At 39.9% G+C, this 15,485-nt stretch overlaps 1 protein-coding gene across 1 annotated transcript in view; it reads left to right on the forward strand.

Moving 5' to 3' along the window:
- The window catches only part of LOC124226451 (serine/arginine repetitive matrix protein 2-like), a 63,898-nt gene that overhangs the window by 5,295 nt on the left and 43,118 nt on the right, over window positions 1–15,485 (forward strand). The window contains exon 3 of the mRNA XM_046639770.1: window positions 4,941–5,062. Within this exon, the coding sequence (XP_046495726.1) occupies window positions 4,941–5,062 (122 nt within the window). The remainder of the gene's footprint in view (window positions 1–4,940; window positions 5,063–15,485) is intronic.

Consider the following 15,485-nt stretch of genomic DNA (forward strand, 5'->3'; position numbering starts at 1 on the left):
ATGTGTGTGATACTCCAGATGTGTGTGATATCCAGATGTGTGTGATATCCAGATGTGTGTGATACTCCAGATGTGTGTGATACTCCCGATGTCTGGTGATACTCCAGATGTGTGTGATATCCAGATGTGTGTGATATCCAGATGTGTGTTATATCCAGATGTGTGTGATACTCTAGATGTCTGGCGATCGGTCTGAACTCACCACTAAAGTATCTGTGAATTTGTGATTCTGAAGGTTCTATGGATGACAGAGGTCTGAGAATTTGGTGTCAATCTTAGAAAAAGCCTGAAAAGCACCCCTATAATTTTGCACAGTGTGTCTAGGGTCACAGACACTCAGACAATTCGTGACCCAGCAGCTGTGGATCCCAGACTGCGAGTCCCGGGCTGCATCGTAAGGAAGGGTTGTCTGAGGGTTCTCAGGGGCTGTCTTCAGGATGCCTCGTTCTGGGTTCTGGACACGTGGGAACATTTGGAGGAGCAGAAACTTCCCGGCTGCAGCTAGGAGTGCAGGTTTCCGGCCTACCTAGCGGAAAGCTCACTTTAGGACAAGTCACTTCTCTGAGAGATCTGCCTTAGTACCTGTTCTCACTAACCCAGAAAAATCAGAAGAGGATTTTTGGTTTTATGAGGCAATTGGAAACAGCCTGCGCGTTTGTTTGCAGTGGGCGTTCCAGGGCGGCGGTCCCCAGCACCGCGCACTCCCTCCCCCACCATCCCCCAGCTTCACCATCCCCCAGATGTCTGAGCATCTGGTTCCTAGCCTGTACTGTGATGGCCGGCGGTCTGGGTCTGGGGAAGCTCAGGAACGTTTCCCACATCAATTAATGGTAAGTGCTCCTTCGCTTTCTGCCATTTGGGCTTATGAAAGGTTTCACAGGAACGCTCTGCTTTGGGGTGGTGGGGTAACCTGCCTCCTGATGAGTCTTATGTCAGGGGTCGTGGGACAGGGAGGTCTGTGGGCTCCATAAAGCCTTCAATGGGCAGAACTGGGATTCTGGATCTCTGTGACAGCTCCTCCTGTGAGAAGCACCTCTCTGAGTTCTTGAACTCCCGTTGCTTTCTTCATGTGGTGTGCCACAGGAGCACACTTACTCAGAATAATGACATTTCTGCTCCAAATTAATGTTTCACGGTTTGGATATTTTAGGTCCAAGAGTATGATGTGTGTGTGTGTGTGTATAAACATATAAATATGTATTGATAAAATCACAATCCAGTGCTTCAGAGTATTGCCCAGCAACATGTACAGACAACCAGGGTCATCTACTCATGCAACGCAAGGGAAGGTCATGGGCCCACCAGGGCTTCAACTCAGGTGCCTGGGTCACAGTCATTTCTGGACTTAAATTCCTTTTGATGTGGGTTCGGTGAGCAGAGGAGTCAAAAGAAAGATTTCTTGGACTCTCAAGGTCTGGCAGTAGTGCTCTTTTATTTAGAGAATAGTGTGGAATAGCATGGGGACAGGACCCATGGGCAGTCAGAGCTACTGCTGCAAAAATGAGTTGAGGGTAGGGCTACATTTAAGGCATAGGTATGTGAGTTATTGCTTTACAGGACAAGGAAAGAATATGTAAAAAAGTTGTTAAAATGATATCAGTGCTGGTAGGTTCTGGTTATTGGGTGGTCCTATAACTTTTAGATAAGAATCAAACCAGCTTAAGTAAATGGCAGAAGCCACAGCTTAAATATTATCTTCAGCTAAAGACAAAGGAGGATGTTGGAGGGGGGTCAGTTACATGAGGTTGCCAGACAGTAAACAACTTAACTCCCTGCCTTCCCCATTGAGAGTTCCCAGAGATAAGGCCATTCCCCCTTCCTCCTAGTGCAGAGAGGGAGGCACTACCCACAGATGGAGACTTCCTTCACAAATGCAAATGTCTCTCATCAAAGGGCAAGCAAATTCCACTCCTCAGAGCCCCCTTCTCATCTGCAGTTTTAAAAGTAACCAGCCTAAAATCCTCATCACTTTCACTGTTGACCAACACCCTGGCATGGGAAAATCTCAGCTTCATTCTTATCAGTCACCTCCAGGAGTTAAACTCTTGACGCTGGGTCTGAAAATGGTGACTGGAGTTCCATGATTGGTTCAACGACTTCCACACTACTGCCAGCTACCTAGCTGCCCGCTCACTCAACCTCAGGGGTCCTCTTGACTGGCCATTCCTGAAGGGCACTGTGTGACGTGCACTGGAGAGCCTCCTGGTGCAAGGCCTACCGTGAGACTTAATGAACAATTACTGTCTGGCAGACCATGTCTCACCCAGAGCCGAAGCTGGGCCATCCTCCCCAGCCCTCCCCAGGCCCCTGGGTGGGCCTCTCAGAGTTTAGTCCTACAGTTGTTAACCGGGTCATGGCTAATTGTACTTGAGTGTAGACGAGAACTCTATCTTGTTCTTTTATGAGAATTCCTTCATTCATCAGTTCACTCAACAGTTGTTGACTGAGTACCTGCCATGTGTCAAAACTCCAGAACAGATACTATGCCTTTAATGCAGCATGCGGCTTATTGTAACTTTTCAAAAGCTTAAAAACCTTTGTAGAGCAGATGTATATACATAACATAGAATGATAGAAAGATTATCTAAAGCTTGATAACCTGAGACCATCCAATATGTTTTTAATCATGCATTCGTCGGTCTCAATTCTGTGCACAGCAGTGCATGTGCCCTGACAGGGCATCTGCGATGTCTGGAGGCAATTGGGTTGGCTCAGTGCAAGGAGGTGGAGGGTGTGGGAGACACTGCGACTGGTGTCCAGGGGCTAGAAGCCAGGGATGCCTCCAAATGTCCTGCAGCACACAGGACGGCCTCCACAACAGAGTTATTCTGCCCACAATGTCAAGCGTGCTCAGCTCAAGGAACCCTGCCTTACACTCCAGGCCAGCCTCTGAAGGTGTTTAGGTAAGAGTTGCTTGCTGTCACCTGGTAATTTATGTTGGTCTATATACCATTTGTTTCTATGTTTAGAATTTTAGTTTTTACTATTTGCCTGGGGAAATGCTGCTAGATATTCACAGGAAAAATATTTTCCCATTTAAAATAGAATCTTCCAATGTGCATGTACCAGAGAAAGTCAACAGGTAAGCACATCTGTCTCAGTAATATTCTAGAAGGTTAAAGCAATAACAGTACTTACTATTTATCCCTAAAAAGTGACACATCTTCCTGCCTCTCCCACAGGCAGAGATGACAGGGGCAACAGGAGAGTCAGGGAAGAAGTGGATGGCCAGCTGCTTCCGAGTCCTGAGGGCTGTTTGAGACAGTCCTTCTTGATGGTATTAGAATATAGATCCTCCAAAGGACACCGTCGGTTTCCTCAAGTTCTGTCTAATTCCACATAAATTTGGACGGGCTCTTTAGGTTGGGATGGTAAAGAAATGCCAGTCAGCAGAGTGAAATCACCATGGTTTGCAGCTGCCTGTTTGCCACTTCACTGGAGAGATTTTCTGAGATTCAAGCTGGACATTTGGTCTGAGTGTCATCTTAATGCAAGTATTTCCATTGTGGGTTGCTACATCTTTTTTTGAGGAATTTAATAAGAACCACGTATTCCTTGTGGTAATCATAACCTTAGAAGAGCTACTACAAACTGACAATATTTTTTTATGTCAGTTAATAACGTAGGAATGTATTATAGTGGCTAGTAATGTTCCTGCATAACAGTGGTCTTTGGGTGAGAAGGAAATCTATTAGAATGGGAAAATATCAAAAGGAATGAAGCAACTTCATACAGTGTCTTACTGTCATATTATCTATGAATAAATTTACCTATTTTTTTATGGAAAAACTTGTTTTGAAGATCTCTTTTCTTAATCAAAGACGTTTTCTACAGGCAGTATTTGTTTTTTACGTATACACATATGCATATTCACTTTGGTTATAGACACACAGGCACAAAGAGCGTCTAAAATATTAGCTTTATTTCTACCTTTGCTGATCTAAGCTCCTTAAACTTCCTTGTCCAGGTAAAGAAAGTCGTTCCTTTAAGAAACATAAAACTGCCCCTCAGATATGAATTAAGAAGGTACTCCTATTTCCTTAACACTCCTTAAATGATGTTCCAATGTTTGGTTTAAATAAATATCATTAAACTTATGCTAGATTGTTTTCTGTTATGAATTATACTTGAAAAATCAGATTTTACCTGGATTAATTTAAATCACAGTATCTCTATCTAACATGTGAGTAAACTTCGATCCCTTCTTTAGTCTCTTTGTCCCTCAATTTCCTCATTTTCACAATGAGAGATAAGGATTCCAGGAGAGGAATTAAGTTACATGATGTATGCCAAGCCCCTCAACCTGGTGGGTGCTCTGTACGTGTTGAGTTACTGTTCACATGCCTCTAATTTTGTTACAGGAAAATATGAAAAGTACTTTAGGAGAAAATAAGCATCACAACATGTTGAAATGTGTATCTATGTATTTAATATTTTTTTGTTGTAAAGGAACATGATTAACTGGAAAATCCAACATCACTCAGCCATACAGATGAATATGTTTTCAGTTGCTCCAAAACTAAAGCAAATATATGGCAACATTCACGTATTTGAATCCAAGAGGGCTTAGTCCCTCCCTCCTACTCTATGTTCTTTTTATTTTCTTTATTTTTTATTGTAAGTCCTCATGGACTTTGTCTCCACAGCAGAATGAGCCACCAGCCCCAAATGGCGGGTGTTCAGATTCCCTTGTCACTTTCCCAGAGCAGAAATTGTGGGCTCAGAGTGACGTCCAAACACAGATTCTTACCTCATTTGGGACACTGAGGTGCTTGTCTGTCTCTGTTATTTTATAGAAACCTAAATTGCAAGCAAATGTAATTTCAAAGATAAGCAAACAAAAAAAAGAAAGACTTAAGAGAGAATTTGATGACATTGCGTATTCTCTGTTTTCTGGGAAAGGTCATAAGAAACTGAGTTTTGTTTCATTTCCTTTCCAGGAGAAGGAAAAACGACTCCACGGTGCTGTGTGGGGTCCCCGTCTCTGCGCAGCAGTCATGCTCCAGGGAGGGGCTCTGTGGATCCAGATGCAGCTGAAACAGAACAACACAAATGGAAAACGGTAGGTGATCAAAAACGTTAGTCAGACAAACACAAGGATCTTAACGATATCCTGGGACATAGGCATTCTAATTACTCTTTTTAATGAACAGCACGCACACACACACACACACTAACTGAAGGAGCAAGGAAGCATTCGGTGGGTGCTCTCTTTCTGGCTTTGTGGAAGAAGATTCACGATGGTCCAGCCTCACTCAGAGGCCAAAAACTAATGACAATGGGAATGTTGACAGGTAAGTGGAGCTACCACCCTGAGATGTTGGCTGAACTTAAGTGAACTGGAAATTCAACTTTTGCAGAGTGTCAGGGTTGGAGGCAGAGGGTGGCAGGAGAAAAGCTACTCCAGGTGGGGGTCAGTTGGTGGCTCTCCCTGCCTAGCACTTCAGGGGCTAAATCCTCAACTAAGGGCTAATTGGAAGAAGACTGAAATGGGAAAGGAGGCTTTCCCAATAATTCTTCACAAGTCAGTATGCAAGCATTTGCAGACTGAAGCCATATCCTCTGGGTAGTTCAAAACGGCTGTTAGAGGCATGCCACAGAGATGCTGTGAGTTCAGGTCCAGACCACCCCAATAAAGTGAGCATCACAATAAAGCAAGTCACATGAAGTTTTCAGTTTCCCAGTGCATACAAAAGTTATGTTTACACTATCCTCTTGCCTATTAAGTGTGCAATAGCTTGTGTCTAAGAAAACAATGTAGATACCTTAATTTAAAAATTTCTTTATTGCTGAAAAATGCTAACCGGCATCTGAGCCTTCAGTGAGTCATAATCATTTTGCTGGTGGAGGGTCTTCCCTCGGTGTTGATGGATGCTGGCTGACCAGGATGGTGGTTGCTGAAGGCTGGGGTGGCTGTGGCAATTTCTTAAAATAAGACAACAGTGAATTTTGCCACATCAATTGACTCTTCCTTTCATGAACAATTCCTCTGTAGTAAGAGAACTAGAATGCGATGCTGTTGGGAGAACATTTTACCCACAGTAGAGCTTCTTTCAAAATTGGATCCAATCCTCTCAAACTCTGCTGCTACTTTGTCAACTAAGTTTATGTCATATTCTGAATCGTTTGTTGTCATTTCAACAGTCTGCACAGCATCTTCACCAGGAGTAGATTAAATCTCAAGAAACCACTTTCTTTACTCATCTGTAAGAAGCAACTCCTCATCCATTAGAATTGACAAATAGAAATGGCAAGCGATAGGAGTATATGAGGAAGCCATTTGGTATAAACCTAATTTGGCCTGACCTTGTTTTTCCAAAAGGGCCTGACCCTGGCCATGGAGCATGCATTGTATATCTGCTTTAGACATTCCCTATGGCAAGAACAAAGGCCCTTGAGATAAAGGTGCAACTTCCCTCCCCCTCCCAACGTTGGCATTCCCTTAAGGATTAAGCATCTTTCCTTAGGCTAGGAACTGATTGCTGCGCTCACCTGTGATGGTCCAGCTCGAGACAATAGACTTGCCTCCTGCTACGCCCTCTGAGACAGCAGACCCACTACCTGCTGCGTCCATCAAGCGCTGTGCAGACAGGGCGATCTTGTGACTATCGTGGGAGGGACATTTCAATCATATGTGAAACGTCCTGTTTGGGGGTATATAACCACTCTGTATACCTCACTTCTTTGGTGTCCTTTCTTCCTTCGGGAAGAAAGGCCCCGGGCCATGGTCCTCAGATTTTAGCTCAAAATAAACTCACCCAAATTTTCATTTATAGATTGGTTATGGATTATTTTTGTTGACAGAGTTTTATCATGAGATTGTAGTAATTGAGTCACATGTTCAGGCTCCACTTCTAACTCTAGTTCTCTTTGTTTCCACCACATCGGTGGTTACTTCCTCCACTGAAGTCTTGAACCCCTCAAAGTCATCCATGAAGGTTGGAATCAACTTCATCCAAACTCCAGTTAATGTAGATATTTTGACCTCTTCCCCTGAATCACACATGTTCTTAATGGCATCTAGAATGGCAAATCCTTTCCAGAAGTTTTTCAGTTTACTCTGCCCAGATCATCAAAGGAATCACTGTCTATAGCAGTTATAGCTTTATGAAATGTAGTTCTTAAATGACAAGATTTGAAAGTTGGAGTTACTCCTTGATCCATGGGCTGCAGAATGGATGCTGTGTTAGAGGCATGAAAACAACATCATCTTGTTGTACGTCTCCATCAGAGCTCTTGAGTGACCAGGGGCATTGTCAATGAGCAGTAATATTCTGAAAGGAATCTTTTTTTTCTGAGCAGTACGTCTCAACAGTGGGCTTAAAATATTCAGCAAGTCATGTTGTAAACAGGTGTGCTGTCATCCAGGCTTTGTTGTTCCATTTACACAGCACGGGCAAAATAGATTTAGCATAATTCTTAATGGACCTAGGATTTTTTGAATAGTAAATGAGCATTGGCTTCTACTTAAAATCACTAGTTGCATTAGCCCCTGACAAGATACAGCCTGTCCTTTAATGCTTTGAAGCCAGACATTGACTTCTCCTCTCTAACTATGAAAGTCCTAGATTGCTCTTCTTTCAATAGAAGCCTATTTCATATACATTGAAAATCTGTTTTTCAGTGTAGCAACCTTCATTGATTATCTTAGCTAGATCTTCTGGAGAACTTGCTGCAGCTTCTACATCAGCACTTGCTGCCTCACCCTGCACTTTTATGTTATAGAGACGGCTTCTTTCCTTAAACCTCATGCTTTAAACTTTTCTTCTGCAACTTTCTCACCTTTCTCATCCTTCACAGAATTGAAGAGAGTTAGGGCCTTCCTCTGGATTAGGCTTTGGCTTAGGGGAATGTTGTGGCTGGTTTGATCTTCTATCCAGATCACTAAAACCTTCTCCACATCAGCAATAAGGCTGTGTCACTTTCTTATCATTCATGTGTTCATGGGAGTAGCAATTTTAATTTCTTTCAAGAATTTTTCCTTTGCATTCACAACTTGGCTAACTGTTTTGCCCAAAAGGCCTAGTTTTTGGCCTGTATCTGCTTTTGACATGCCTTCCTCACTAAGCTTAATCATTTCTAGTTTTTGATTTAAAGTGAGAGATGTACGACTCTTCCTCTCACTTGAACACTTAGAGGCCGCTGTAGGGTTATTAACTGGCCCAATTTCAATATTGTTGTGTCTCAGTGAGTAGGGACACCAAAGGAGAGGGAGAGAGATGGGAGAAGGGCCGACGGTGGGGCAGTCAGAACACACGCGACGTTTGTAGATTAAGTTCCAGTCTTATACGGGCGTGGTTCATGATGCCCCAAAACAATCACAAGAGTAACATTAAAGACCACTGATCACAGGTCACCATAACAAATACAATAACAATGAAAAAGGTTGAAATATTGTGAGAATTACCAAAATGTGACACAGAGACAAGAAGTGAGAAAATGCTGTTGGAAAAATGGGGCCTATAGACTTGCTTGATGCAGGGTTTCCACAAACCTTCAATTTGTGAAAAACAGAATAAAGTGAAGTGCAGAACAAGGTGTGCCTGTAGAAGTAGTTTAGTTTAAAAGTGTCCCAAGTTGTTAGTGTCCTCAGAAGTTTGGAAGAAGCAAAAGCAAGGATGCTATCCACTAGCAAGTGAGGCCTCGAGGACACCTGCAGATGACATTCCAAAGAGTGGAAGCTCATTGTCAAAGCTGCAAACACAAGAGGAAACAGGATGACGTGGATGAGAGCATCACAGTAAACAGGCGCCTGAATCAGCTAGCAAAACTCTTAGAGACTGGGTTTACCAAACAGGATATAAAATGGCTGTGTTTAGCTTTTTTAAAGGTTTTTTCTTTTTAAAAAAAGGATTACAATATATATAAAGTGATACAAAATTAAACAAGCAGACTTGAAAAAGAATAAAATAGAACTTTCAGAAATGAAAAAATATTGACATGAAAGCAATGGTTGGGTTAAATGGATAATTAGATACTTCATGAGAAGATTAGTGAACTAGATAACGGATCTGAAGAATTTATCCAGAATGTAGCACAATGAGAAAAAGAGAACATATAACGGAAAAGAGAGAGGTAGAACAGAGTGAAAACTTCTAATACAATTTAAATAATTGGATTTCTAGAAATAGAGGAGAAAGAATGAGGTAGAGACAATATTTCAAGAGAAAAAGGCTGAGAAATTTGCCGGTCTGATAAAAAGCATCAATCTATAGAGTCATGAATCAAGGTAGAATAAACAAAAAATAAATGAACATCTACATTAGCTTAAGTACAGAATGCCATAGACGAAAAGAAAAATCTTAAAAACTACCAGAAAAAGGAAGAGTGGTTATACTGACAGTTGACTTCTCGACAACAACAAGGGAAGCCAGAAAACAGTGGACTATTTCAGTGAGATGAGAGAAAATTCCTATCAAACTAAAGTTAGGTACTTTGCAGAAAGAAAAAATATTGTCAGATGAGGAAAAGTGAGAGAGTTTGTAATGAAAGATACTCTCTTTAAAAAGCTCAAAAGACGTTCTCCAGGCTAAAGGAGATCTATTCCACAGGGAAGATGCAAAAAAGAGTAAAGGACAAAAAAAGTGGAAAATATGTGAGTCAATATTTGTGCAACATTGAATGTACAAAACAATACTTCTTTTTGGGTTTAAAACAGGGTAGAGCTATGATATCCAATGATAGTTACAGATAAGTTGGGAAGGCATGATCAGATTTAAAGCTTTAATAAGATAATTGTTTAAAAGGAATGAAATTTGAATTTCAGATTTTTATAAGTTAAGTAGGCATGATGGAAATGTTAAGGAAACTAGTAAACTAATAAATACAGAATGTTTAACTTCCAAATCTGTAGAAAGAAAAATGAATGAGGAAAAAATGTCCAATTAATATTTTAAAAGGTAAAATAAACAAAAAAGAAGCTGATCAGGTGGGACAAGAGAGAGCACCAAAGAAAAGAGAAGAAATAATTCCAAGTAGAGATGCCCCTCACTCCTGAAGTCTCCATTGTCTAGAAACTTGCAATAATGACTTGCATACGTTTCATAAAAAAATTACTATCTGAAATGAAAACCATCTATGATATTCCTTACATGCAGCAATAAAAATGTTGAGTCCTGTGTATGTTCTGGAAAGAGGTCTCACAGTTCCTGCAGGAGTGTCTCAGCTGTTTCCCTGACAATGTCTTATTTCTTACTAATGTTGTTTTCCTGAGGGTTTAGCTTCTGTGCTTGTTTCTGCCAGTTACCCAGGGGCACCAACACCTAGATCCAATTTAGATAGTATCCCTACCATGTCTAGCATATGATTTCTTTGTTTAGTTATATAACAGGACATATTTATTATTAAGCATAGAAAGTCAAGGTAATTTGCATTCAATACTCCGCAGAATAAATACACACTAGACTCAATATACTTAATAACATCTATTAAGTACTAAATAATTAGATAAGTTGGGTTTAAAATGTGTTCTATAATGCAGAAATCTTTGGTCCTTTGTTACATGAGTTTTAGTGTGTTTTACTGGTGTTTGGGGAAATTGATCTCAGTTTTAATTGTATTATTATTACAATGTTTCCTAATTTTATTTGGAAACATATATTTCCTAATTTTATTTGAAAGATTGTAAAAATATAATCAAATATCTAGTTAGAAGACAAGGATTTTTAGACTTGGTTAAAAAATAAAAGACTGACCTAAAACTTCAGGAAACAGTCTGAAATGGAAGGATGGGATGAAGACACACGGCACAAATGGAAGTCCACAGAAGAATTTGGTAACTGGAAATATCAGACAAAGTATATTTTAGGACCAAAAACACTAGTAGATGTAAAAGGGTAATTACAAAGTGGAGAAAAGTTTCCACTTATTAGCAAGATTTAAGAATTTTGATTGATATATGGCTACTTAATAATACAGGCTTTATATGTATATATTTATGAAATGAAAAGGATTAAAAGACACATACCATCAGAGTCGGAAGATTTTAAATCGTTTGTCTAGTAACTGAGAGCTCAGGCGCGTGACGTCAGTGAGAGCGTAGAACCGAATGACACAACCAGCAAGCTGAGCTTAAGGGATCGATTGCAAAAATGCTCATTCTCGTCAAGGGCACTTAGAACTTTTATAAAATTAACCACATATTGTGCCTTAAAGCAAGCCTCGCGAAACTTCAATTGATTGTGTCACGGAGAACACACTCCCTGAGCACAAAGAGTGAAGCTAGAAATAATTAACAAAAAGATAAGATAAAACTCACACTTTTGAAATTAAACATTTCTGAAGAAGGCACCAGTTAAAGAAGAAATGGTAATGAAAATTAATTAGAAACTACTGAGAAGGGATGATAATGAAAACGCTGCCTATCACCTCATGTGATGGAGCCAACGTGCTTCCTAGAAGGAAATATGCAGCTCTAGTCACGATGTCAGAAAACAGAAAAGCCTCAAAGTGAATGAGTTTAAGAAATTAGACAAAAAAACTGAATTCACCCTCCAAAAATAGAAGGCAGGAAATAGTAGAGAATCAATAGAAAGAAAATAGACGTATAATAGAGAGAATCACCAAAACTGAAAATTGATGATTTGAAGTGAATAGTGAAATGAACCAACTCTGGTAAAACAGAGCAAGAAAAAAAGAGCAAAAGAATAGTATTAGCAATAAAAGGGGGGGCATTACCAGGCATTCTATGTAGTTTAAATGATAAGAAGTTAATATTCAAATATTATGCCAATAAATTAAAAATGTTAGATAAAATGAACACATTCTTAGAAAAATAAAACTAAATAGGGTTTTCACTATTAAGAACTTGAATCAATAGTTAAAAGTCTCCCTCTCGGGCTCAAATACTTTACCTGAAATTTCTACCAAACATTCCATAGATGAATTAACTCCGACCTACACAAACTATTCTCAAGAAAAGAAATAGAGGAAATGCTCCCAGTTCATTTTACATGGTTCATCTTACTCTGGTTCCAAAACCCGCAAGGGCAGCATAAGAAAATTACCAGCCAAGCTAACTTGTAAACATAGATGTTAACAACATCTGACAAATTTAAGGTGGTTTAACAGAAAATAAATTTCAATAATATAACATTAACAAATTAAGGAGAAATGTACAATTATCTAAATGAATGCAGATAAAGGATCTGATAAAATTAAACATCCATTTGTGTTAAACTCTTATCAAACTAAGAATTGGAAGTAAAAAATTTCCCTAATTAAAGGTATTATCAAAAGCCTGGGATCATACCTTCTCAGATGAAACAGACAAGGGTTCCCGCTGTCACCACACTCACGTTTTATCAGGGCAGCAAGGGGAGAAAAAAAGGAATCTCTTGTTTTTCACGGAAGGTATGCTTTTTTTCTTTTTATGTAAAAACCTCTAAGGATCATTGAGTAAATTTAGCAAGACTTCTGGACACATGAATCAATGAAAACCTTCTATCATACCTCTGTACGACAAGGAGTTAGGAAATGGAATCAAGCAGATATGACCTTTAATGTGACATCAAAAAAATTAAGTACCTGAGAATAAATTACCAAAAAATATGCAAAATATTCATAGAAAATTATAAAACTTACTTGGACAGCATTAAGTAAGACCTAAATAAATGGAGAGAAACACCATATTTATGGATTAGAAGATGTAATATCATAAAAATATCAGCTTTCCCTTTAGTTAATCTGTAAATTCAATGCAATTCTAGTAAGAATTTTGATGAATTTTGGTTTTTGTTTGTATGTTTTTTTGTTCTTTTATGGAGCTTAAACTAATTGGTTCTAAAATTTATATTGAAGAGCTGAGAATCCAAGCTAGCTGAGGGTCTCCTGGAAAGAAAGCGCTCGCCCCACTGAGATTAACTGTAAAGAACAATTATAAAAGTGTAATAATCAGGCCAGTCAATGAGGCAGAAGCATGCCCAGAAACACAATGAAACACACAGAAACTCGATGGTGGCAAGTTGGCATTTCATATTAATGGTGACAAAAGGACTTTTAAAGAAGAGGCATTGGGATAATTACAGTGAAAAATAAAGTTGGGCCTAAACACAAACATGAAGAGAATTCCCAATTGATATGGGAATGGAGAACGTCTTCATGCCCACAGCATAGAGAAGGCTTTCTAAAACAAGACCCAAAAAGTGTTTTAATGGGCACATTAACATAAAGAACTTCTGCTCAAAATATCCATGAGTTAAATAAAAAGACAAACCAAATTTGGAAGATATTTGCAATGTATATAACTGACGAAGAACTATAGTTTAGGATATATAAAGAAATCACAAAAATCAACAGGAAAAAGAGAGTCCAATAAAATGGGCCAAAAAAGTGAAGAGTTATTTCACTTGAGAAAAGCAGAAAGTCGAAGATATATAAAACGTTCAATTTCATTAAGAACCGGAAGACTGGAAATTAAGCCTATAATGAGAAGTTAATTCATACCCACTAGATTGGAAAACATTTTGAATGTGAGAACAGGATATTTTGCATACTGTATGGAGCCGTCAGACCACGATGTGCTCTTGGTGGAAGTGCAAATTGGAACCATCGCTTCAAAAACGTTTGACGTTTTCCAATTGAGTTGAAGCTCCATCAATCCTAAGACCTACAAGTTCCGCCCTTGTTTGTATTCCCGAAAACCGCACGCACAAGGATACCAGGAAATGTGTGCAAGAACATTCTTAGAAGCACTGTTTGTTAACAGGAAAAATCTGGAAACAGCCCAATAGTAGGCTGAATAAATAAATTGTGGGATATTTGTACAAGGGAATAGCAAACAACAGTAAAATGAATGAATTACAACCACAGACGACGTTGATGAATCTCGAGAGCAAAGAGGCCAAATTCAAGAAGGCACTTGACAATCCCATTTATATAAAGTCTTAAGCCATGCAAAAAATAAACAGCACACTGTTTGCACATATAAATGCACTTGGTAACGATTTTATAGAGCAGAGGGAGGAGGCAGAGAATGTGATGGTGGTTACTTGGGACGGAGAGGGAGGCCAGGAAGTGGGGTGAGATCCCCAAGCAGGTTTCAGGAGACTGAGAGGGGTGGTCATGCGGGGGGCAGGTCAGCCTGTGTTTGTGGAGGTGTTCCCTGGCTATTTTTGTACTTTACACATATTTTATATGTATTTTCTGTATCTTGACAGTATTTAATGAAAGTTTTGGAAACTATCTTCAATAAGTGCTGTGGGACAAACTCACATTCATGACAGGCGACCTGGAGACCATCCTTCTAACAGCATGTTTCTTGTGAGAGGCTAGTGTCCCGGGAATGTCCGTGCGTTATCAGAGTCCGTCTGATTCTGAGTGGGTCAACCAGGGGCCACTTCTCAAATACCTTTTTCAGCGTAAAGCCCCTCTGATGTGACTGAGCCATTTTTGGTTGGGAGAAGGGACGAAAAACAGGATGATAACAGCTCGCAAATCTTGACGGTTCTCGACCTTCTTGAGCTGGCTGCAAGTGGAGGTGAAAACATCTTGAGGGGAAAGCACAACTTGATCTTGCGTCTTGTCTGGGGCTGCTTGAGCCAGGGCAGAGGGGGTGAAGGTGCAGACAGCATTAAATGAGATTCACTTACAGACATTCCACATCATCTTCTGTCTTCATTTAAATTATAGTTCTTTCAATGTGAAAATACCTTACTGTTTTTCAGTCAACGTTACAACTATCAATGATTGCTGGTCTATTGTGCCGGGTATTAAATGGGAGCGTCTTTGTCAAACATTTACTCTCGGGGTTTTTCCCTCAGCTTTATGTGGTCCTTATGTTTCTTTTACTGTGATCTTAGCTCTTCCTCTCTTCAAGGAGCCTGTGATCTCTAACTCTTTGCTTGAGGCATGGTTGCTGCCCAGGCAGCCCCGTTTAAGAAGCACTTAGCTATTGCTTTCTGAAGGTGCTGTGCCTCCTGGAGACGCACCCATTAGTCGTAGCTCAGGCCTGAGCTCTCCTGCAGGATTCCCCTGCTCCTCTCTCATCTTCACACACTCCACTGAGCCACCCTTCCAGGGCTCAGCAGGCGGCTAAAGACACGTGGAGGCAACAGTGCCGGCTTTCATCTTCCCTCATAGCTCATTGGAAGGCAGTTTTTAAAACCAAAGAAAAAATAACTGATACATTATTTTAAATTCAACTGCCTTAGAAACTTCCAGTAGTAAATGAACTTATGTGATTAATATGGAAAATAAGTCTTCTCTCCTTCACCCCACGCTCCCTTCTGTGTTTTAACTGTACTCGTGCCAAGAAGTTTTGGCAATCTGTACATCTTTTTTTAAACCTCAAAAGTAAATAACAAAACACAGACTCCATGGTTGTGTGGCTGATTTTACAGAGAATTATGCCGTGGATAGCTGTGATAAAATTCTCCCAAACTTTCCTACTCCCACAAGTGCATCTTTGGAGTCCTTCCATAATGTGTGTGTGTGTGTGATTTCTAAGTTGGTATTACATTTACATGATTCAAACTTCCAAAAATTGC

The sequence above is a fragment of the Equus quagga genome, chromosome 15 (assembly GCF_021613505.1).
Source record: "Equus quagga isolate Etosha38 chromosome 15, UCLA_HA_Equagga_1.0, whole genome shotgun sequence".
Taxonomy (NCBI): Eukaryota; Metazoa; Chordata; class Mammalia; order Perissodactyla; family Equidae; genus Equus; species Equus quagga.